The sequence below is a fragment of the Zootoca vivipara genome, chromosome 3 (genome assembly GCF_965207765.1).
Source record: "Zootoca vivipara chromosome 3, rZooViv2.hap1.1, whole genome shotgun sequence".
NCBI lineage: Eukaryota > Metazoa > Chordata > Lepidosauria > Squamata > Lacertidae > Zootoca > Zootoca vivipara.
In genome coordinates, this window is record NC_142586.1 from 3823835 (window position 1) to 3848026 (window position 24192).

At 44.1% G+C, this 24192-nt stretch overlaps 1 protein-coding gene across 6 annotated transcripts in view; it reads right to left on the reverse strand.

Annotated features, from left to right (window-relative positions):
- Positions 1 to 24192, reverse strand: part of CLIC5 (CLIC family member 5) — a 71601-nt gene that overhangs the window by 28713 nt on the left and 18696 nt on the right. For 2 of the 6 annotated variants that reach the window (XR_015948816.1, XM_088665502.1), the window contains exons 2-4: positions 7828 to 7974; positions 3210 to 3319; positions 1585 to 1710 (exon numbers count right to left, since the gene is read on the reverse strand). Coding sequence is in view for 3 of the 6 variants with exons in the window: in XM_088665502.1 (XP_088521628.1) it covers positions 1585 to 1710; positions 3210 to 3319; positions 7828 to 7974 (383 nt within the window). In the remaining 3 variants the exon portion in view is untranslated. Of the gene's footprint in view, positions 1 to 1584; positions 1711 to 3209; positions 3320 to 7827; positions 7975 to 20241; positions 20618 to 24192 lie in introns of those variants that run through there. The other 4 variants (XR_004692282.3, XM_035110305.3, XR_015948817.1 and 1 more) reach the window with 3 other exon arrangements.

Here is a 24192-nt window from a genome sequence, read left to right on the forward strand (position 1 = left end):
TGTAACAGCCCGTTGCAGCCCGTGACCCTCAAGCAAAAAGCTGCTTACTAGCCTCAGCACCAGGGCTGAGCACAACCCCCTCGGCTACCACCACTTCCATCCTGTAGCAATGGGGCAAGGAGACCTTCTGTGGCCTGGCATCAGGGGCCCACAAAGACCACGGCACCATTGGGTGGGCGGGTTCCTTACCCTCTGATGAGTCTCCCCACAGACACACTCCTCTTTCACTTTAAACAACAGTGTCAGGCCGTTAAGGTTGGTGCTGCGATTGATGCTATATTTATATGGCACGGTTCTCAGGCGTGTTGTACCAAAAAGAAGATGGCTGCCCCCCTGGCTATTTTTTTTTTTAAAATAATTATAAAAGTGACTGGCAGCCACCTGCAGAGCACAGTGCCTTGTCTTCACACACACACACACACACACACACACACACACACGATGGGGGGGGGGAGAGGAAGGCCACCCAGCCCCCTCATCAAATTGTAACCACCCCCCAAGCAGAACGTTCTCCCCACACATCCATTGTCCTCCACCCACCTTTATGGGACGTTTTAGCCAGCCCATCAGAACCTCTGCATGTTCTCCCCAGGAGGGAGGCGTCAAGTACCTGACTAACCTCAAGACACTGCTGGCCAGCTGGGTTCAGTTTAGCGGATCACATGTTGGGCAAACCTGCTACAGAAGGTGAGGCCATCCCATAGTATTCCCTCCTCTTGTTACACTACATACAAAGCGGGGCAGGCAGGAGTCCTGCAACCCAGAGTCATGCAAATTATATTTACAGGTACAAGGATTTAGTTCAGGCTTCCTCAACCTCGGCCCTCCAGATGTTTTTGGCCTACAACTCCCATGATCCCTAGCTAGCAGGGCCAGTGGTCAGGGGTGATGGGAAATGTAGTCTCAAAACATCTGGAGGGCCAAAGTTGAGGAAGCCCAATTTAGTACCACAACTTAAGTGCTGCATTTAAGAAGTTATACTTTGTGGGATGGGAAACGGGGAGAGAAGAAAGAACAAATTATGGGCTATACCAGGGGTAGGCAACCTAAGGCCCGTGGGCCGGATGCAGCCCTTCTCAATCCGGCCCGCGGACGGTCCAGGAATCAACGTGTTTTTACATGAGTAGAATGTGTGCTTTTATTTAAAATACATCTCTGGGTTATTTGTGGGGCCTGCCTGGTGTTTTTACATGAGCAGAATGTATGCTTTTATTTAAAATGCACCTCTGGGTTATTTGTGGGGCATAGGAATTCATTCACTTCCCCCCCCCCAAAAAAAAGTATAGTCCGGCCCACCACATAGTCTGAGGGATGGTGGACCCGCCCATGGCAGAAAAAAGGTTGCTGACCCCTGGGCTATACAATGGGGGTTCATGAAATCAGGTCCCATGGTTGAAAGTCCTTAGCTGATGCTCAAATTAGTACCAGAGGAGGAGAAGTTTTAGGAATATATATTTTTCTAGGTTGACTAGCTAAGAGACAAGCAGGCTCATTGTAACACAAAGCAGATATCAATTTGCCCTTTACTTTTACCCATTTCACGTGGTAACTACGCCAGAACTCTAAAATACTTTTATTTTTTACTTTGGAGGTGAAAGCGTTTCCTCCAAAAATTCTTCAATTTTGTTGATATCTGTCTTGACTTCCCCATTGAACGTCAGGAACGGTGGGTGGCTCCCAGGAGCTAAATTATGTAAATCAGCTGGCTTTCTATGGAAACAAAAAGAAAGTTCAAGAAATCACTAATAATATATGTCATGGAAGTCCCATTGGTTTTGTACTACTTGGAAAATTAGCCCCTTGCTTTTTAAGCTATATAGCATATATAGGCCACTCTCCATTTACGCAGGAGTTGTACTCCGAGGCAAACGCAGAGCCTGCATCAGCAGTTGCTCGCGTGCAAATGGGGACTTGCCTGTACTTAAAGAGTTCAGAAGAATAAGCAAAGTAGGATTCACTGTCTGTATGAGAAATATTAAAGTTCCCAACGGAAAATCCAAAGAAAGTGATCAGAAGGAATATCAAGTTGTTGGGAGAAGTCACCAGGAGCTTTCAGGGGAGGTGTCATCCGTATGTGGGTGACATTCAACTCTGCTTCTCTGTTCCATCTGAGGTGAGAGAAGAAAGAGGTCCTGCTCTAGATGGGGTTGCGTTCACCTTGAAGGAGCAGGCCCATAGCAGGCGCATAGATCCACCTCCCACACTTGAAGCTCAGGTGGCTTTAGTGGCAATGAGTGCTGGTTTCCAGCTCTAACCAGCTATTGTCATTTGTGGTCAGAAATAAATGTGGTCACAGTAACCCATGCTCTAGTGACCTCCAGATCAGACGACTGTAATGCGTTCTACGTGGGACTGCTCTTGAAGACGGTTTGAAAACTGCAGCTGGAACTTATTGCAGTGGCTAGAATGTTAACTGGTATGGCCAATTGGATGACACTGGTATTGAAAGAATTTCACTGTTTGCAAATATGCTCTAGCTCAATTCAAGGTTTTGATGTTAACATACAAAGCCGTAAGCGACTTAAGAGTCCAACTCTCTGAAGAACATCTCCTCCCTCACAGACCTGCCCATGCATTAAGAGAGAGCTCTGCTGCTACTGCCACCACCAGGTGAGAGGGCTTTCCTGGTGGCAAAGCCCCATTTAATAACAATACAGTGGTACCTCGGTTTATGAACACAATTGGTTCCGGAAGTCTGTTCATAAATTGAAGCATTCATAAACTGAAGCGAACCTTCTTATTGAAAGTAATGAAAAGTGAATTAATCTGTTCCAGATGGGTCCGCGGCGTTCGTAAACCGAAAATTCGTAAACCGAGGTGTTCGTAAACCGAGGTTCCACTGTAGTAATAACTTTGTTTTTTATATGCCACCCATCTGACTGGGTTGACCCAGCCACTATTAAAATGCAATAAAACACCAACCATTACAAACTTCCCTGGAATGACCTCTCCTCTGAGGTGGGGCTGTTAAGTTTTTGCTGGCAGAGCAATAGTCTGCCAGTCAGTTCTGGTTCAACAGGCTTTAAATGCTGATAATTTTATGGTTTATGGTTCAAGGTTTTTGTAGCTGTTCATACTGTCTTTAAATCCAATTTTACCCAGGTGTAGAACCATTTGGTGAAAGGCAGGTTTATAATTCTTATAAATAAACATTAGAAAACACAAACACCATTGTGTCTCATCAAATATTTTCTATCAAGATCCTTTACCTCTTCAGGTCAACTGTGGTGACATTGAACACAACCCCTTTGAGCCAAAGTATCATGAAGAGACGCTGTGAAAAAGGGCAGTTCCCAATGCTTTCACCATCTACACCAGCCTAGAGGAAAGAAGAAATAGAGAAGAAAATTATCTGGAGGTATTTTTCCTATCACTGCAAACATCACAATACCAGTTTGAGTCCACCCAAATTCCTTATCAAGTTCTTCCAAGCTGCTGATTCCATCTCCATCCACCTCCTAGCAGCTCAGCTCCACTTTGTTCCCAGACTTCTCGTAACTTTCTTTTTCAGGGCCAAACTGGACACGGCAGCTTTGTGTCTTCTTTTTCTTTAAATAATTACAGGTTGTGGCGGGTGCGATTCTTACTGGGAAGGCAACACACAAGGGCGGGAGACTTATCTTTTCACTCTCCCTCTGCAAATGCAGATTGTTTGGGGAGTCTGGGGCTCCAGCGCTTCCTCCCTTGGCTTCCCTACACAGTTGGGAGCTACAGCAGAACCTGCACGACTTGTGACCCTCCCAGGTGAAGGTCGCCCACCAGCATAGCTGCCAAGTTTTCCCTTTTCTCGCGAGGAAGCCTATTCAGCATAAGGGAAAATCCCTTTAAAAAGGGGATAACTTGGCAGCTATGCCCACCAGCCACAGACGTGGTTTGCCAGTTGCTTGGCAGCTGAGTCTGCAGTCCTGGGCAAGTCTCCAGACGTATACCAAGGCCAGTGAAGTGAATTTGGTTCTGCATGATGTGCAGGCCAAGCTACAGAAGTCCCCCGGGACTCTTAAACACATGCATTTGTGTCTCCTTAAGAAAATCAGCACCACAAAGGTTTCTCATCTTGACAAGATCTTCTCCATAGCTTTCCCTAAGTCTCTTCTTCACAGGGATCTGGCCTTCCCTGCCCTCCCACCAACCCACAAACAAATTTGAGCAACTGTTTCTGATTAAATGCTTCCAATTCAAAACCAAGGTTAAACACTTGAACACTGTTAAGTAGCAGTTTGTGCAATTGGAACAACTTTGATTTGTGCAAGAGGACACTTACTTCCCCTCTCTCCCTGCCCCCCCCCCAAGCAGATTTGGAAATGGTACCAAGTGAGCACAGTAAGAAGGAAGGGAAGTCTCACTGCACAAGCAGAAGTCGTTTTGCTTGCACATTAATTGAGTTGAATCCTGCCCAGTTGCTTGGAAATCAAACCACTGTTATGGGAGATGTAGCAAATTAACATCGTCAGATGATAAGAAGAGCACAGTATTTTTCATTGAAGTACAGCTACAAATCTAAGAGAAGTTTCTGGAAATGAGATGCTAGAATTTGTTTTTGTTTGTTTGTTGTTTGTTTGTTAAATAGACTCAAGGCCCCTTGCAGCAATATTGTGAATACAATACAGTAAAACAGCAAAAAATGCCAAGTAAAAACACGAAAAGCAAGGTGCATAAAACATTAATAATACCAATATATCAATGAGCTAAAACTTACTGCAAGGTAATTTCAACTGAGTTTATGTAAAATAGAAAGCTTTCCACATCTGGAATTCAAATTTCTCTTTAAAATCTATAGACTGGGATCAGTAATCTGGTTATGCCTGTAGCCTCATAAATGTTGGTGACCCTCAGCCAAATTTCCATACCTCTAAGCACAAAATTCAGCTAGCAAAAAATAATGGCAGTCAGGTGCTGAAAGTTAACTCTGAAAATGTAACTGGAGATAAGCTTGAATTATTTATTGAAATTCCATTACATTACTTGCCGTATTAGAAGCTGAGTGAATCTGCAGCTAGTGCAAAATACTGAGCAAGAACCCTTTGCTCATGGGAAAAACAAGCATAGACTCTGGCACTCCAGTCTGAAACATTTCCTGAAAAATAAGTCCAACTGATTTCAATGGGATTTACATCCCAGTAATATATTTAGGATTGAAGCCTAAGAGTGCATGCCTATAAAGATGAACTGGCTGGGGGAATATAGAATTCCTATTGTGTGGGTGGCACTTGAGAGACCCCTCCACCACTGAAGATCACTGGAGCACATCTGCACTAACCTGGTGGCCAGAGATGTGGATGGAGCAGAGGAGGAGGAGATTTGCCCCAGATCTTACACCCATCTTGGCTGTGAGTCCTGGAAGGTCTCCTCCTTGCCTTGCTGGCTTGGGCAGGGGCTGCCCTGACTGACTCGAGCTACAAAGGCTGAGGTTACTAAACAGATTCTTGGGCTCGGGTATTGCTGATGGGGTGGGTGTGTTTGAGGAAGGGGGTGCTGCTGTTATTGATATAACTTTTTAGTATATCATGATTTATGTGGCAATTCTTCAGTTTGGTCGTGCACTTTTTAATGTTTTATTTATTGTTTATGACCAGTTGTGTTTTGAAATGCATTTTTTCCTTGTTGAAAGCCGCCCTGAGCATGGTTTTAACTGTGGGAACGCGGCGCACTAATAAAATGATGCCTGCATGTATGTACACTCCCCTTGAGCTCCTGACCACACTACCACCGGTCAGGCAAAATGCACATTTCACTCACTGAGCTCAATGGAGCAAGGGGGGAAACAGTTCTGAAAACCCACTGCCCCATCTCCCCTCATTGTCACCATGACAAAGCAGGGTTTGGCATAATTCTGGACCCAGTCCTAGCTAGGGTCCTTTGCCACGAAGGTCAGCAAATGGTTAGTTATTTAAATTAGTCCCACAGAGAAGTCTCATGGGATTTTCTGTCTCAGAATACCACTGTATTCTGCTCTGGTCAGACCTCACCTGGAGTACTGTGTCCAGTTCTGGACACCACAGTTCAAGAAGGATACTGACAAGCTGGAACGTGTCCAGAAGAGGGCAACGAAAATGGTCAAAGGCCTGGAAACAATGCCTTATGAGGAACGGCTTAGGGAGCTGGGTATGTTTAGCCTGGAGAAGAGAAGGTTCAGGGGAGATATGATAGCTATGTTAAAATATATCAAAGGATGTCATATAGAGGAGGGTGAAAGGTTGTTTTCTGCTGCTCCAGAGAAGCGGACACGGAGCAATGGATTCAAACTACAAGAAAGAAGATTCCACCTAAACATTACGAAGACCTTCCTGACAGTAAGAGCTCTTTGGCAGTGGAATTTGCTACCAAGGAGTGTGGTGGAGTCTCCTTCTTTGGAGGTCTTTAAGCAGAGGCTTGACAGGCATATGTCAAGAATGCTTTGATGGTGTTTCCTGCTCGGCAGGGGGTTGGACTAGATAGCCCTTGTGGTCTCCTCCAACTCTACGATTCTATGATTCTAGGAGCCAAAATAACTTGGGTGCTGTGTCCAGGCAGAGGTTGTCCTTTGCTATCCTATTTCTAATTGCAGCACATGACTAGCAGCATGGAAGCCCCACCATGAGGCCATCCCACGCAGGAGAGGCTGTGCAGCAGGAGGCTATGTCACACAGGCCCTGCCTGTCACATATGCTCCCTTAGAGGATGGCCAAACCTGTGCACACAACAGCCCTCAGGCATTCTATGAATCCAGAACTATTACACCTGCGGGAGAGGGTGCAGAGACAAGCACTCCAGCTGTCATCCCCATCACCCTTGTGACTGTCTGAAGGAGCTCGTGGAGGCTCCTTCAGGAATATCAGGATTCCAGTCGGTAGTGTGTACACAGCCTAAGTGTGGCATAGAAACACTATTTGGAGCTGACTGGAGGAGGGAGGCAGGGCCGGCCCTACGTGCAGGCTGGGTGGCGCAGGGCACCACGGCGCCGGCCCACCAGGAGGGCGCCGCGAGCTGAGCCCACCCGCTGGCCAGCCGGTCCGCTGCGCAGCTGCGCCCATGGCACCCACGCTGCGCCTGCCCGCCCGCCGCGCAGGGAAACACCACGCACCACGGCTCCAGGGGCGCTTAAGACGGCCCTGGAGGGAGGAGATAATATTACTGAAGAAAAATTAAAGGGAAAATATTGAAGGCACAAATGCAGACAGTTCCAACAAGGAAGAAAAATGGGAGGCACCTAAAGAAACCGGTGTGGCTGCATAAGGTGCTTACAGATGAGCTGAGAGAGTTAAGAAGGGCATGTATAAGAAATGGAAGAAAGGGGGAAATGGGGGAAATGCAAAGGAGGAGTATACACGTGAAGGCAATAGCTGCAGGGGGGGAAGGTCAGGCTGACTAAAGCTCAGAATGAGCTCAGGCTTGTAAGAGAGGTTAAAAACAATTTTAAAAGGTTTCTTTGGCTATGTCTGAAGTAAGAGGAAGAACAAGCAGTAGTAGGTCCTCTGCGTGGAGAAGACGGAGAAATGCTATTGGGTGACAGAGAGAAGGCGGAACTACTCAACACCAACTTTGCCTCTGTCTTCACCCAAAAGGAAAGCAGTGCCCAACCTGGTGATAACAGAATAAATGATGGAAGGAGGGAGCTGCAGCCCAAGGGAGGATGGTTGGGAGTTTGTTAAAAGGGAGGTATTAAAAGCACACCTGGCTTGAGAGCAGTACATGTGAAAAGGATCTAGGAGTCTTGGTAGACCATAAACTTGACATGAGTCAACAGTGTGATGCAGCAGCTACAAAAGCCTCTGCTGCATCAATAGGAGTATAGTATCTAGATCAAGGGAAGTAATAGTACCACTGTATTCTGCTCTGGTCAAACCTCACCTGGAGTACTTTGTCCAGTTCTGGGCACCACAGTTCAAGAAGGATACTGACAAGCTGGAACGTGTCCAGAGGAGGGCAACCAAAATGGTCAAAGGCCTGGAAACGATGCCCTATGAGGAACGGCTTAGGGAGCTGGATATGTTTAGCCTGGAGAAGAGAAGGTTAAGGGGTGATATGATAGCCATGTTCAAATATATAAAAGGATGTCATATAGAGGAGGGAGAAAGGTTGTTTTCTGCTGCTCCAGAGAAGCGGACATGGAGCAATGGATTCAAGCTACAAGAAAGAAGATTCCACCTAAACATTAGGAAGAACTTCCTGACAGTAAGAGCTGTTCGACAGTGGAATTTGCTGCCAAGGAGTGTGGTGGAGTTTCCTTCTTTGAGTGGAGGCTTGACAGCCATCTGTCAGGAATGCTTTGATGGTGTTTCCTGCTTGGCAGGGGGTTGGACTGGATGGCCCTTGTGGTCTCTTCCAACTCTATGATTCTATGATTCTATGACCCTAGATGACCATGGGGTCATGATTCTGTGATTCTGCTCCTCCTCTTCTGGAAATGGCATTTAGTGTGGGGATAGAAGTTGGTGGAAAACTATTTTCTTTTACTCAGCTAGTGTTTGCTTAAAGCCAAAGCTTGGCAGAATAGAGAATAGACAGATATACAGTGAGAAGTAAAAGATGTTGACCATGCAATGATCAGGAGATGATGTTCTGAACAGAAAGTAGAGATTAATAAAAATACTGAAACTCGCTTTCCTGGGGCTCCCACAACCTGTGAGAATTTTCTACAGTGCAACCCTTTTCTATTCAGGTGTCAAATGATCAGCCACTATGACTAAAACATCAAATGAACCCAGCTTGCATAATAATCTCTAACAATGGCTCATTACAACAGACACAGGGAGTGAAATATTTATTCTTTTGATATGCGTCCACATCTGTGTGAAGTAATCTGCCCTTTCAGCAGCAAAAAGGAAAACCATCGCAGCACATGCCTGTCACAAAAGGAACAGGGAACTAGATAAACAGGGGCAAACAATAGCAGCATTTCTGTCAAAGGCCAACCTCTAGGGAAGAATGCAACGCTGCTTCCAATGCACAGGTAAGGGCAGATGGACCCCCAAGAAGCACACGCCATTGCTCTGTTCTCCTGTCGCTTCCATTTGTCATGTAATAGTCCACCATCTCCTTGGCCACTTTCAGCTTCTGATACACCTAAAGCGTCATATTTTTACGTGTATAAGACAATGTTCTTTTGCTAAAAAAAATTAGTCAAAAATGGGGGTGTTCTTAGGATGGTGAATGCACATGGGGGCTGGAACTGCCAATCATCACACTTACCACTAAATATACCGGTGCTCATTAGCGTAAGAAGGCAGGCGCACGCACCAAGGGGCATGTAGGCTGCAGGGCTCTGGAGCCACTGTCCTTCCAGAACTTTGGGCGATCTCGGGGGTTGGTGCGGCCTGCTCCGCTGCTGCCCACGTGTGCACACACACAACCCGCCTCAGGCGCCAGCAGGGGTTGCTACGCCAGTGCTTCGAATATTTAGTAAAATACCAAAGTTGTTCTGTTGGATGTTTAAAATATTAATTTCTTAATTTTGGGTTTACAAAAATAGGGGTTGTCTCATACATGGAAAATGCGGTAAACTCAATTGTTGTTCTGAATGCTCACTGGGGCAAGATGGTTTGAGCATATGGCACTGATCTTGGCCTGACTGCATTAGTTTCCAAGCCCAATTCAAAGGGCTGGTTTTAACGGTCCTCTTTAACTACCGTAGGCCTTTGGCTGATAAGCTTTCCAGGGTTTCATCCCAGGGCCATTGCCTGCTCTACCTGGAATTGTCAGGGATCAAATCTGGGTCCTTTTGTATGAAATGAACTACGGTACTTCCCCATAAACAATAAATAAATGCACTGGATTCCCATGGAGTCCTTGCAAGATATAACATTCATTACCAGCTGTTATCACAGTTATGGGAACTTTGCTTATTGCACAGTATATATCAATATAGTGCAGAGCAGTGTTGAAAGTTGTAACTCCAGAAGAAATGTGGTTTACAACAATGGATTCAGAAATGAAGTTTGAATTTTTTTCCAATTTATTTGCCAAAACAAATGCAAACAATTTATAATCATTATTTAATAATGATATAGGCCTATCATTTTTTACCAATGTTACATCTGAATCTTGTTTTGGTATCAAAGTTACCGGTATATAAGCCTCTTTCCATGTTTCTGGAACTTCCCCTGATTTTAGGGTCTCATTCATAGTATCCTTCAATGGGTTCACAAGCTGGTCACTCGGTTTTTTTTCATAATATTTAGCTGTCATTCCATCTGGCCCTAGGGACTTCCCTACCTTTGTTTTATGTATTGCTTCTATTACTTCTTGGGATGATATTTCTGTGTTTAATATCCTCATTTGTTCCTCTGTTATCTTTGGTAGCTTGCTATTTTTGATATAGTCTTCTATTCTCTGGTCCCTTTTTGTAAAGATCAGTAAAATATTTTACAAACGCTTCCCTTATTTCCTTTGTTTTCTCAGTTATTCTACCGTTAAGCTTTATCCTATTTACATAATTATTTTGTTCACTTTTTCTCAATTGCTATGCCAAAAGTTTTCCTGGCTTGTTGGCATTTTCAAAAAAAATCTGTTTTTTCTTAATTAATGAGGAAATAGCATGGAAAATTAACATAGAATATTGTGATTGTAATAATTTTATTGCCTGTTTTGTTGTTTCTTTGTTTGGTGCTCTTATTCCTTTTCTTTCTCTGCTATTTTATTTAAAATTTCCTTCTTTCTTTTCTCTCTTGTCTTCTTTTTAATTGAATTTTGTTGAATAAATAGGCCTCTCATGACCGCCTTGCTAGCGTCCCAGACTATTTGAAGTTTGGTTTCATTATTCAAATTTTGTTCAAAATATTCTCTTATTATCTTTTTTGTCATTTCCAAGAAGATTTTATCACCCAAAATTTCTTCATTCAGTCTGCACTGAAAGGTGAACTGAGTATCTTTTTGCATCTCCATAATTATAGAGTTGTGGTCCGACAATATTCTTGGATCTATTTCAATTTTTTTTAATTCTTGACTCCAATTCCTTAGAAACCCAAACCGCATCCAGTCTGGCGCTGCTTCCATGAACATGAGAGAAAAAAGTGGACTGTTTTTCAAATGGATGTTTAACTCTCCAAATATCTACCAGTTTTACTGTTTCTGTCATTTCAAAAAAGGTTTTGGGAAGCCTGCCTTCTTTTGTGTCTTTTCCCCTAATCGTTCTACCCTTCTCTAGTGATGGGACTCCATTAAGGTCCCCTATCACAATTACTTTCTCATCTGCAAAATCTAGCAATTCTGTTTCTAAATCTTGGAAGAATTTTGATTTGTTTTCATTTGGTGCATATATACCCACCAAAATTATTTTTTCTCCTTGGACTTTGATTTGAACCACCAATTTTCTCCCAGTGCAGAGCAGTGTTGAAAGTTATAACTCCAGAAGAACTACGGTTTACAACAATGGATTCAGAAATGAAGGTTTTGCTGTTGGCAATTACACTTATTTCCGACATACCGCTAGAGAAGTCACTTCCACAGTGTATCCTTGATTAATTTTTGAAAGAAGAGGTGCTGATCAATCCTGCCTGGATACTGCAGCCTTCAAAATCTCATTCTGAAGATCCCCCTCTATTCCCGAGCCCACATTGCCAGCATGTTCACACTCTTGTCTCAGCGATGCCAGTGCTGGTTTGGTCATGTACTTTGAATGGAAGATGGCAGGATCCCCAAGACGTGGCTCTATGGCAGGCATCCCCAAACTCGGCCCTCCAGATGTTTTGGGACTACAGTTCCTATCATCCCTGACCACTGGTCCTGTTAGCTAGGGATGATGGGAGTTGTAGTTCCTAAAACATCTGGAGGGCCAAGTTTGGGGATGCCTGCTCTATGGGGAGCTGGCTTCAGACACCAGTCCTGTTGGCAGGCCAACTCTGTGCCACAGCCACTGCCCAGCCAAAGGAATGCACATGGCAGATAGTCAAAAGGGGACACTCTCCATCATTTCTATGGCTCCAAATACCCCTCCCCAACACACACAAACACAAACACCAATTGAGCATCTAGGCAGCTGTTCCCAGGTCTGCACTCTATGGAGCAGTTGCAGCAACAGGGGGCCACTTCCCCTCCACCAGTTTATGTATCTGCTCCCGACAGGCTGTGTGCACTTAGCCAGAGACTACACCTGCATGGAAGTTCCCTCTGCTCTTCCTCTTCAATCCCCTCCTGGTTCTGGGAGACAGTGGTGCAGGAGAGGGTGGGGAAGTATCCAGCCCTTCCCTTGCCTGACTTGCCCCTTCCTCCTCTTCTTCTGACCCATCCTGGGCTCCATCCTCCAACTCTGAAGTTTCTCCTGCCTCCTGGCTAGTACAGGTACCCACAATTCACTGGCCCCCTCTCCCAAGTCAGACTCCAGCCCCCCTTCCCCTAGGGCACACTTGCTAGCATCCTGGCATCCCGCACACCCTGTGTTACAAAAATGTCTGCAAATGTGACATGAAGGCTGGCAACATGAACCCTGTCATGTGGGAATCCCTTGCAGATTACAACAGCGTCTGCAAAATCAGGTCTGCCAAACATACTACAGTGGTACCTCGAGTTACATTCCTGATTCGTTCCGGTGTGTGGTATGTAACCCGAAAAGTACATAACCTGAACAACCATGAAAGCGCCCTTCTGCGCATGCGCAAACTGTGCAGAATGCTTCTGCACATGTGTGCGCGGTGAACCCGGTAGTAAACACTTCCGGGTCCGCTGAGTACGTAATCTGAAAAGTACACAACCCGAAGCATACATAGCCGGGGTACGACTGTACACTACAGCAATAAAACAGCCATGTTTTCTATCAGTTATTTATGTTTTTTTAGTGAAAAGTGCATGTTAAGAAGCAACGTTCTCCCCTGGCATCTTCGCAGAATCGGAGTTTCATCCTCCCTCACTTGAAGCCAAAGGAAACATTTGCCATTTACTTCAGAGTAGTCCACTTACCAAATGACTAATTGTCGACCAAACTGACAGTGACCCTGAACTTCCTATCATGAGAAAGAGCGCTTTCTGCTGACCTTCTGCCAAGTCCCTCCAGTATATTTTTGGGAAGCAATGTCAAATGATCCCTGTGACATTTACTGTTGTGGAATGACCTTTACCTTCTCCTTAGCCTCATACAGTTCCAGGAGCTTCACTTCCATCACAGCATCATGTCACAAAAACCGGCGCTACAGTTTAGAAGCATGCAGATAGCAGTGACATCGACACCATGCAAGCACAAGTCTGCACAGAAAAAGTAAAATTGCTGGAAACTTTTGCGAATGATATTGGACACAATCAGTCACTAGGGGCTAGAGCCAGAGGACTCAGGCTGTCAAAACGTGTGAGGTAGCTCAGGCTGGCAAAGTGACAGGTCCAAGGTTAATGAGGATCATGAAGATTTGAACCTGAGTCTCCCTTGGTCCTGGACTGACACTCTAACAACCAGACCAGCCCCCCCCCAAGAAGTTGTTAGACTTCAACTTCCATCAGCCCCAGGCAGCGAGGGCAATTGTTGGGATGACATTTGGAGGGCACTGAAGTGCCTTGTCTCTAAGCGTACACTTCAGAAGTAGCCACACACAACGTAAGAACACAAGAAGAGCGCTGCTGGATCAGGCCAAGGCCTCATGAAGTCTAGCACATGGTGCTCACCATGGCCAACCAGATGCCCACAACTGCAACAACACTCTCCCCACTTGGGATTCCCAGCAACCAGCCTGCAGAGGTTTCTGAAAGAGGAGTGAAACAGTCACAATGGAACGCAGCCACTGAGAGTTTTTTCCTCCATTTGGAGTGGGGCTTGTCAAGTAAAAGAGGCTTGTGAACTCTGATGTATATACAGTCGTACCTCGGGTTACGAACACCTCGGGTTACGAACAACTCGGGTTACGAACTGCGCAAACCTGGAAGTATTTTCGGCCACGATCGCGGTTTGCGCGTGCGCAGAAGTGCGTGCGCGGTCTGCGCATGCGCAAAGTGCAAAAATAGTGCTTTGCGCATGCGCAAAATGGCCGTTCGGGTTACGAACTGCGACCCGGAACGGATCGTGTTCGTAACCCGAGGTACTACTGTATAACTTCAGGATGGGGGCATGTCATAGCTGCTTCATACATTTCCAAGTCTCTCTCTCTCCTGAATTGGAAAAAGTCTAAATTGGAGATGGAATTGTTAGAATCAAAAATCAAGAATCTGTCAAAAATGTATAATTTATTGTTGGAATGGCAAACGAAAGATGAACAAACAAAAGCGGTAATGATCAAATGGACTAATGATGTGGGACAAAATATTATGGCGGGAAGACTAGGAAAGGTTGTGGAAGAGAAATATAAAGTTTACCGCATGTAATGTTTTAAGAGAAAATATGATGAAGATGATGTATAGATGGTATCTGACACTGGTTAAACTAGCTAAGATTTATCATAAACATGATAACAAATGTTGGAAATGTAAAAACCAAGAAGGAGCCTTTTACCACATGTGGTGGACATGCCCCCAAGTAAGAGACTTCTGGGAAAAGATTTATAATGAATTGAAAAAGGTGTTGAAAAATACCTTTGTTAAGAAACCAGAGGCCTTCTTACTTGGGATAATTGGAGATGAATTACCCAGGAAGGATGTTACCTTTTTTCTGTATTCCACAGCAGCAGCAAGAATACTAATAGCTAAGAATTGGAAGAATGAGGAATTACCAACGGTGGACGAATGGCAGAAGATGATAGAATACATGGAACTGGCAGAGTTAACCGGGAGACTTCGGGACCGGAGTGAAGAAGCGGTGGAAGAAGATTGGAAGAAATTCAAAGTTTATTTAAAGAATAAGCATATAATAGGATAGAACCAATTGAGTGAAGGAGGTACAGAGAGTTACAGGTAGGTAGCCGTGTTGGTCTGAGTCAAAGCAAAATAAAAAAATTCCTTCAGTAGCACCTTAAAGACCAACTAAGTTTTTATTTTGGTATGAGCTTTCGTGTGCATGCACACTTCTTCAGATAAAACTTAGTTGGTCTTTAAGGTGCTACTGAGGTACAGAGAGGTTGTAGATATTAATATGTAGAGGGATTAAAAGTTAGATGTAGTTATAAGTGTATATAAAGAGGTGGAATATGTGTTAAGTTTTAAGATAATGATATAAAAGGTATAGAATCAAGTTAGTTTCAATGGAAAATAAGATAAGGGATAAGAAGTATAAATTACTAAAGAAGATTTACAATGTATCGCAGTGGGAGGAGGAATGAGGAAGTCAACAGTATTGGATTTGGATTAAGAATTATATGGTTAATTTTTTTTCTCTTTTTCTTTTCTTTTCTCTTTTTTGTTTATCTTTTCTTGATTGTATTTTTTGCAGTTTTGTATTTTTGTATGTTTGTATGTTATATGTAGTGATTTGTTTTTTCTGTGTTTTGTTATAAAATTTAATAAATATATTTTGGGGGAAAAATAAAGTTAGATTTGGATTAATTAATGAATTATAGGTTGAGGGTAGTCGATGATTTTTTGTTTTTTTTTTAGTAGATTAGAATTGGTTGGGAAATAATGGAAAAATTGTGCCAGAATGATTTAAGATGATAAAAGAAAATTGCTTAATTTAGATTTAATAAATGGGCCCAGTGTGGGGGGAATCGAGGAAGTCCACAATGTTAATGTAATGAATTGATATGTTTTTGCTTCTTCTTTTTTTGCTTTTGCTTTTTTTGATTATGTTTTATTTTTGCTTTTTTGTTTTTCTTTTTGTGTTAAAATGTCTGAAAACTAATAAATATTATTTGGAAAAGGAAAAAAAAGAGGACCCAGCATTCCAGGTGTGATCTGACCAAGGCAGAATAGACTTCTGTTGATGCAGCCTAGAATAGCATTAGCTTTCTTTCTTGCTTTCTTTCTTTTTGCTGCTGTATCACACTGTTGACTCATGTTAAGCTTGTGGTCCACCAAGATCCCTAGATTGTTTTCACATGTACTGCTAGTAAGCCAGGTATACCACATTTTATATTTATGCATATGGTTCTTCCTGCCTACGTGCAGAACCTTACATTTGTCCCTATTGAAATTCATTTTGTTAGCTTGGACCCATTTCTCCAATCTGTTAAAGTCATTTTGAATTTTGATTCTGTCTTCTTCAGCTTTAGTGACCCTTCTCAGTTTGGTATCATCTGCAAATTGGATGAGCATTGCCATAATTCTTTCATCCACGTCATTTATAAAGACGTTGAACAACAATGGCCCCATAACAGAACGAGGAACCATTCATGGGTACAGTGGTACCTTGGTTCTTGAATGGCTTGGCTCCCGAACAAATGGGCTCCCGAACGCTGCAACCCGGAAGTGTGTGTTCCAGTTTGCGGATGTGTTTGGGAAGCTGAATGTCCGACACAGCTTCCACAGTTTCCAATTGAGTACAGGAAGCTCATGCAGCCAATCAGAAGCTGTGCCTTGGTTTTTGAACGGTTCCGGGAGTCGAACAGACTCCCAGAATAGATGAAGTTCGACAACCAAGGTACCACTGTACTCTTTGGGTTCGGTCAGTCAACCAGCTACAAATCCACCTAACAGTTGCCTTGTCCAGCCCACATTTTAGTGATATACAAGGGAACACAATGACCAAGTACAGAAATATGATGTCAATATCGAACCTTTATGTAATCTATACAGAATATTAAACAAAATGAAATGTATGAACTATGCACGCTCTTCAAAACCAAATAAACAGAAATCTTGTAAATTTCTGAAAGTCACAAAAAATTCACTCTTAATGGATTCTCTTGAAAATGTAGGACCAAATAAGTCTTATAAGTCTCTGAAAGTCTTTGAAGACTATGCAAGTCTTTGAAAGAAGCAATATATCAAATTCTTATCTGGTGAAAACAAGCTGTAAAGCTTTATTTTATGGCGTCCAATGCTGCCAAGGTAGTCCACAAACAGACGTTGTGAACAGTGATTCCGGATATAACCCACCGTTTCGTGGAATTCTTCTTCAGCACAGCAGAAGGATACAGAAATGCTTCATAAACCCATCTATTTGGTGGTTGGATATGTATAAAAACAATTGCTATGGAGCAGTGGTCATAAAATTATGTAGTGACATTTTAGCAGCTTCTCTGCAATAATATAATGGGGGACTTTGTCATAATGGCCTTAATATACAATTGTACAGATCTGTCTCCCAAACTAGGTGGATTATTTTACTATTGTTTCTGCCGAAACATTCTCCATTCATACAAAATATCTGAATAAGTGTATATGAGAATTTCCATGAATGATGTTTAAAGCACCTTTCAGCGTCACTTGCACTATGAATCATAACATGTATTTGCAGCGCTTCTTTGCTAGAAAAAAAAAGTTGCTGGTACTCACCATTATCCTCTCCCCCCCCACCCCTTTTCCTCTCTCACGCACTGATGGATGGGGCAATTAAAAAGAACCTATTTTAAATTAGGGCTGATGAGCTGAAATGCCTCCCCAAACTTAGCCTTGCCATCATGGGAGATGCTCCAAACTTACCACCAGCAGTAATTGCACTCCTCAGCGTCTCAGTAGCAGGAAGCAACCATCATTTTTTTCTTTCCAGCAGACTACAGAATGAGGACAGGAAGCATTCTCCCTTCACTCTGGAGGCTGCTGGGAAGAAAAGAAAATGGTGTTTTCCAGTGCTTTTCTTCTAGAAAAAGTTGCCAATACTGCTTACCCCTGAGTACCCTCAGAAAAAAAAGCACTGGTGTTTTCGCAGGCTCATCAGGCTCCAGAAACAGTAGCACCCCAGGCCCACAAAACATGCAACTGTGGAAAAAATAGGCCATGGAGCGCAGAGAGTTTTGAGCCTCCCATAACACCACCAGTTGGAGACAGAAGAACTTCTGTCTCGGCCCTAATTTTCTATCAGTTACAAATTTGCACTCACATTGCAGAGACAGGAAACTGTGGGTGCAATCCTACACCCCAGATTTATTTTCATTCTATGCCATCCTTCCTCCCAAACATGAGCTCAGGATGGTGTACAATGTATTTAAAACACCATTACAAAATGTTTCACAATAACAACAAAATAAAAAATGCATCAATTCTTAAAAACTACAGTGTACAATTTACAGTCGCTGGATCACTGATACATTTTATTCTCAAAAGACCCAAGTGAATAAATAGATCTTAAGTGGCTCTTGAAGAATAGCAGGGAAATGAGGGGGAACAGCCCTATTTCCCAAGGAAGGGGGTCCAGAGTCTCAGTGCTAGCTGGGGGGGGGGAGCCCCGCTAGCCTCCACCAGCTGCATTGCATTGGTGCCAGGGCACACCATGGACCACCAGGGCAACCCAGAGGGGCCAGAACATGCCAGGAAGAGGGTCAACATGTGCCAATTCCTGTATTCCACCAGACCTTGGTCCTGCCCCTATTCTTGGCATGACATTACACTGATTTTGGATGTGGTAAAGGTAAAAAACTCATTAGTGCTACCCACTGCCTCCTCCCCTGCCCACGCTGTCAGGACAGAACAGAGGATTCAGACAAACTCTAAAACCAACCAAAGCACATCAACAGCAGGACGGAGTCATCAGGTGATGGGGTGCATGGCATGAGCCCATCTCTCTCTGGCCTCTCACTTGCATACTGGCCACACAAGGGGAGACTTGGGTGGGGGCAACCAGAAGGGCACTGGACAGAAGCCGCCTGGCCTTGTGACATACCTATAAGAGCATATTGATAACATTTCTCTTTCCAGAATACTTATGGATGCCTTGCATCCAACACATGAAACCCCCTCTGTTCCTATAAGTGGGGGGTCAAAGAAAAATCACCCCACAAGGGAAGAGGGGGAGTTATGCTACAAAGCAGAACTGCTGCAGGTGTATCCATATGTGAAAACTGTGCCTTGCCCCCAACAGCTGGGATTGGAGCCTCCTAAACAGGAGACACAAGGCTAAGCAGGTGCTCTCACATGCAGGTAAATAACAGCATCTCCCCTCCTACCATTGCAACGACCGGAGACATTTGCTTTGGGCCCACAGAACAGAGCAGTCCCAAGACACACTTCACCTTCTTCAGGCATGGAAACTGAAAGAGCACACAAGCAGCAGCAGCAGCACTCTCTACCCATCGCATCCTCGCAAACCCCGGCATGTGCATCCAGAATGAGATACCATGTGCTGCAGCCATTGCTGGTTGCTTTCTGATGCCTGCCTTCCTGTTCTCCCTTTGCTCTCCACAGGGCCCTGTCTAGCAGGGAAAGAGGCAGCACCGTAAACACATCCCGCTTGCCCAGACCACATGGGAGCCACACGGTTTGACCAGCAGCATTCCCTGCTATTTCTCCACAAGGATGCCAGCCTATTCATCTACGCAAGTTGTGTGACCAGTTCAACCCTACTCAGCCTGAAGAGGGGGGGGGGTGAGGAACATGCTGCTTCTATCTTATCTATCTATCTATCTATCTATCTATCTATCTATCTATCTATCTACCCTACCGGCATCTTGTGTCTGCTGCTAACTAAGCTGAGCAGCTTGAGCAACTTCTGCTCTTCTACCTGCCTGAGGTACATGTAGTGACTTAACATGTGTGAAAATACTTCACATATAAAAAGCCACAAAAGCTTTCATTTTGTCCCAGCCAGTAGCATTTTCAGTGAAGCTCACACAAGTGGAACCAAGCTATGACCAAAACACTCGAGCAAGTGTGAACCAGTTCCACACAATAACAAAATCTGCCTATATTTTTTACTTCTACATGGACAATGGTAACACTGCAAACACTGTATATTCCTGCGTATAAGACTACTTTTTAACCCAGGAAAATCTTCTCAAAAGTCGGGGGTCGTCTTAGACGCCGGGTCGTATTTCTTATACGGCGAGTATATCCCAAACTCTGTATTTTAACTGGAAAAGCTGGGGGTCGTCTTATACGCCCAGTCGTCTTGTACGCTGGAATATACGGGTATATATTAAAGGGGAGAGGGTTCCCTGTATCAGAGTTTTTCACATGCAGGTGTGTGTGGTGCCAAAGGGGTTTCTGGGACGAGACTCTCCCTCCTCTTTCCTCAGAGGGACACATTCTCTCTCACACTAATACAGAATTCAAAAGATGGAAGCAAGGCTCTTTGTGGCTCTTTGTGGCATGTGAGGAGATCGTGGCACCGTAGACAACAAAGACTAGTGCAATACGCAGGAAGGAAGGCAAACAACAGCACACAACAGAACATGTTTCCAGCATCACAAGCAAGAGAACAGAAGCACAAAACTGAAACCCTTCCAAGGGAACACCGAGCTGTCAGTCAGCCCTGCCAGGCAGCAGCGGCAGCAGGAGAGTTCAGCTGACAAGAGAGTTAAAGCACTTCAGTGTCTCACCTACCTTTACAAAGAGCTCGATTTCAGGGTCCTTTCCTTCTCCATTTGCAGGAGATGAGTCTGTCATTTTTTACTCCCCCCCCCCCAGCTAGGAGGTGTTCTGCTTACACCGCAAAGCAACAAAAGGTTCCAGCTCCACAACAGCTATGCTTCCTTTTATAATATGGAAAAAAAGAGAAGGCTTGCAATGCTTTCTTCCCCTCCTCTAAACCATCTCTTTGCTGTTTTTGAAACTTCTATTAGCAGAGAAAATAAATTTCCTACTGGGAGAGGACTTATCAGAAGACTCTGCTGCTGTTTGTAATGGTTCACAGGAGCAACAAGTGCTAACTGTGCTGCGTTGTGTTTCAGAATGGAGCTCATCTGTCAGAGCTCTGGCTCACACAGCCAGCCCAAAATAGCCCCGTGCCAGAGAAGAGGGTGGAGTTAGCTCACAGGAGAGCAGAGAGCTATTGGTACCTCAGGACAAATAGTTTCTTTTCAGCATTATATGGAACTCCATCCCCCATGTGTTTCCCTCTGCCACAGCTCTCCAGTCACAGCTTTTACAAAATGATATCAGAGTGTTTCCTTAAATCTCAATGTTATCTTCCAAAGCATATTATTTCCATTACACACATTTGAAGGGGACCTAAAGAAGATGTGCACCTCAAGCTTCCTGCGGCTCATAGAGCTGAAAACAAAACATGTCATTCCCTGCCTTTCATTCATTCTCATATTCAGAGGCAGGCGACAGAGAGGTTCTCTGCAAACCCATAGAGTAATGTGAGATATGCATAAAATAAAATGCAGCAGGGAAGAAGAGACCATTTGGGGAATATAGAATGTGTGTGTGAAGTGGCATACAACAGTGGATTGGGGAGTGAGAAGGTGGACAAGGAATCTTCCTGCAGTTTTTTGTCTTACGTTTTGAGACCGAAAGCTTTCAAAACTGCACTGATATATTGATTTCTTAGAATTCTCGAGCGATGGTGCTAAGAGGCTGCAAGCCATTTATATTGCATATTACTAGTTGAACTTTATTTAGCAATAACAGCATAATCCGTCTTTTTTAGGTATTACATTTCAGCTATATTTTTTCCCTATACTGTTTTTACTTCATCCTGTGTTCTGCATTTTTACAGAAAAACAACTGAAATGTATAAATTGGCTATTCCCATTCATTTAAAGCAGGGGTGGATGACCTGCAGTCCTCTAGGTGTATACATATGAAAAATATAGTTTGAGACTCTTAATCTCAGGGTTGTCTGTTTGATCCCTACGTTGGCTGGAAAATTCCTGAATTGCGGGGGGTTAGACTAGATGACCCTCATGTTCCCTTCCAATGCTGCAGTCCTGTGGATCTATGATCCCCGTCTCACACAGTCTTCCTTCAAAGAGTTACAATACCATGAAGGTGAATAATGGCACCACGCTGGTTAAATTCTGCCTCCTCCCTCAGGTTTGAAGTCACAGCAGAGCTTCCAGGCCACGCTTTTAGACCTCTTCCTCAACAACTGGAAAGCCATGTGGATAGGCAGCAAGAAATGACCGCTCCCCATATTAAACGGGGGGCAATTTTTGCGTGGTCGCATGCAGCCCCCTGGACCACACAGTGGCTACCTGGTAGTTCGGATCTGGCCACTACCTCTCCAGGCTGGAGACCTGGGGTCTCCGCCTACCCCAGCCAATCATCCAGTCCTGCCTGGAAAGGTGTTGCCAGGGGACTGGCCAGGTAAGGGGGAGGGACTTTCTAGCACTCACAATAGGATTTGAATCTTACCTGCAAGCAGCAGTTGGCTCCAGAGCTTCTCCCACCCTCGGCACCTTAATTGAAGTTTTCTTTGCAGGTTAACCCCTTTTTCCTCAGGTACACGGGAGCTGCTACGTCAGGGTTGCTGTTGAAGGGCTGGAAAGGAATTTTCCTGCATTGGCAGGTTTTACCTTTCCCGTAACAATACATCACAACTTTGGCAGCTTTAGGCCTTGGCTATCTTCCTTGCGGTGTCAAGATCAGGGTTCCACCCATTAAAGGGGTCTTGGGGGAAGCATTGACCATACACTGAATGGCTGTCATTGCTTTCCCCCTCCAGCAGCAGTGAACAGGGGCAAGCTCTGTCTGCTTGAACATATGTTCTCCAGAGCTAGCCCAACCCCCAGACATTCTGGATAACCCTGAAGTCCCCCAGATCCCCAGCTGAGGACTGGGGAAGGATAACGCCCAATGCCTGAACCAAGGTCTTCCTACACTTGAATCTTAATAAAGTTGTGGCCAATTTTAATCCCATAACACGTTGTCTGAGTCATTATTCCATTCAGGGGTCGCTTGGGATTTGGGGGGGGGGGCTCTGCCTGTCCACGCAAATGGAAGAGGGATCAGGGCCAGAGACCGTAGTCAAGTGCAAAGTTCAAACATGCTGAATGAGAACTATTCTGACTAGAAGTCCCGTCAGTGAGCTTGTTCTGATCAACACAAGGTGCTCTTCCAGCCACCCCGACCTTCTCTGTCACCTGCTCCGTGTATGTCAACGCAGAGCTCGGCTGAACAAATCTGAACTATGTTTCACTGCCATTGCTTCTAACAACAACAACAAAATCCCAGTAATCAAAGTGTGGGGAACAAAATGCTCCTGCAGGGCATCACTTTGTTTTGGGAAGACCTCTCTGTAAGATAACGTATTTAGAAGTATTTAGAAGAATACCATTCATGCCACAATTAACTTGGAAGAAAATCCCACCTGATTCAACAGAGCTTGAGTATGCCAGGCTTTCTTCTCAGAGGTGGGTCTGGCCTCTAACCCCACCTTAAAAAACCAACACCTTTTCTTAAGCGCAGCTTTTCCTACAGCGCTATGTTGCAGACTGACCCCTGACCATTAGGTCCAGTCGCGGACAACTCTGGGGTTGGGTTGCAGCGCTCATCTCACTTTACTGGCCGAGGGAGCCAGCGTACAGCGTACGTGGTCATGTGGCCAGCATGACTAAGCCACTTCTGGCAAACCAGATCTGCTTACTTGGTCTAATAGGCGCTGTTAATTGTTTTAACTGGCCCTGTCGATGTTGCTGCTTTTGTTAGTTTTGGTTATTTAAGATTATTGTATTCATTGTGTTTTTACAATATTGTGAGTTGCCTTGGGAGGGCTATGCACCCCAAAAGAGCACATAAATAATTGTATAAATGAATACAAAATATTAAAAACTTACTTTCAAGTTATACTTAACACCACATATTAACTTAAGGTGTCCTGACTACAAAATTTTAGAAAATAGAGATATACAGTAGAGCTGCACTAGCAGCATGTCTCTTTTTTCTCGTATCCAAAAATGCAAGAAGGGCTTTTACACTTGCCAGAAGCTCGGCTCTGCCCTTGTCGGTCTTGGAAGGATCCTTTAAAAAAGTCCCATATGCCCAGAGACTTTGCACCTGCCCATTGGGGGGATATAGGAAGCTCCAAACACCTATTTTTTAGATGTCTCTTTTACAATGAGGCACGTAGAGAAACCATTGACCCCCTGCTGGTAAGGCTTGTTGAACTCCCGGTAAAGCAAAAATTCAATCTTCTCCTGCTGGCAAAGATCACAAGACGACCCAGACGGTCGCCAGATTCTGCACACAGATTTGTAGGCGCAGATCATCCCCCGATTCAAACTAGTTTCTTAAGAAAATTCCCAAACTCGGATCCAAGGGCGACTCTGGGTCATTTCTCTATGGTAGTATATCTTAAAGTTTTTATGTGTTTATATGCCTACCACATTTTAAACTTAAAATCCATTGTTGTATATTGTTTAAAATGTTTGTTTTGCTTTGGGGATTGTAGTTCCATTTGTGTTTCACAAGCTCGTCTACGGCCGTAAAAATAAATTATTATTATTAATAATAATAATCATAACTATGTTTACACATATATTCTGTTTACTTCCAAGGAATTTAACAGTGTTTGTCTGTTCAGTTTTGTGCATTGGATGAGGTCTGGAA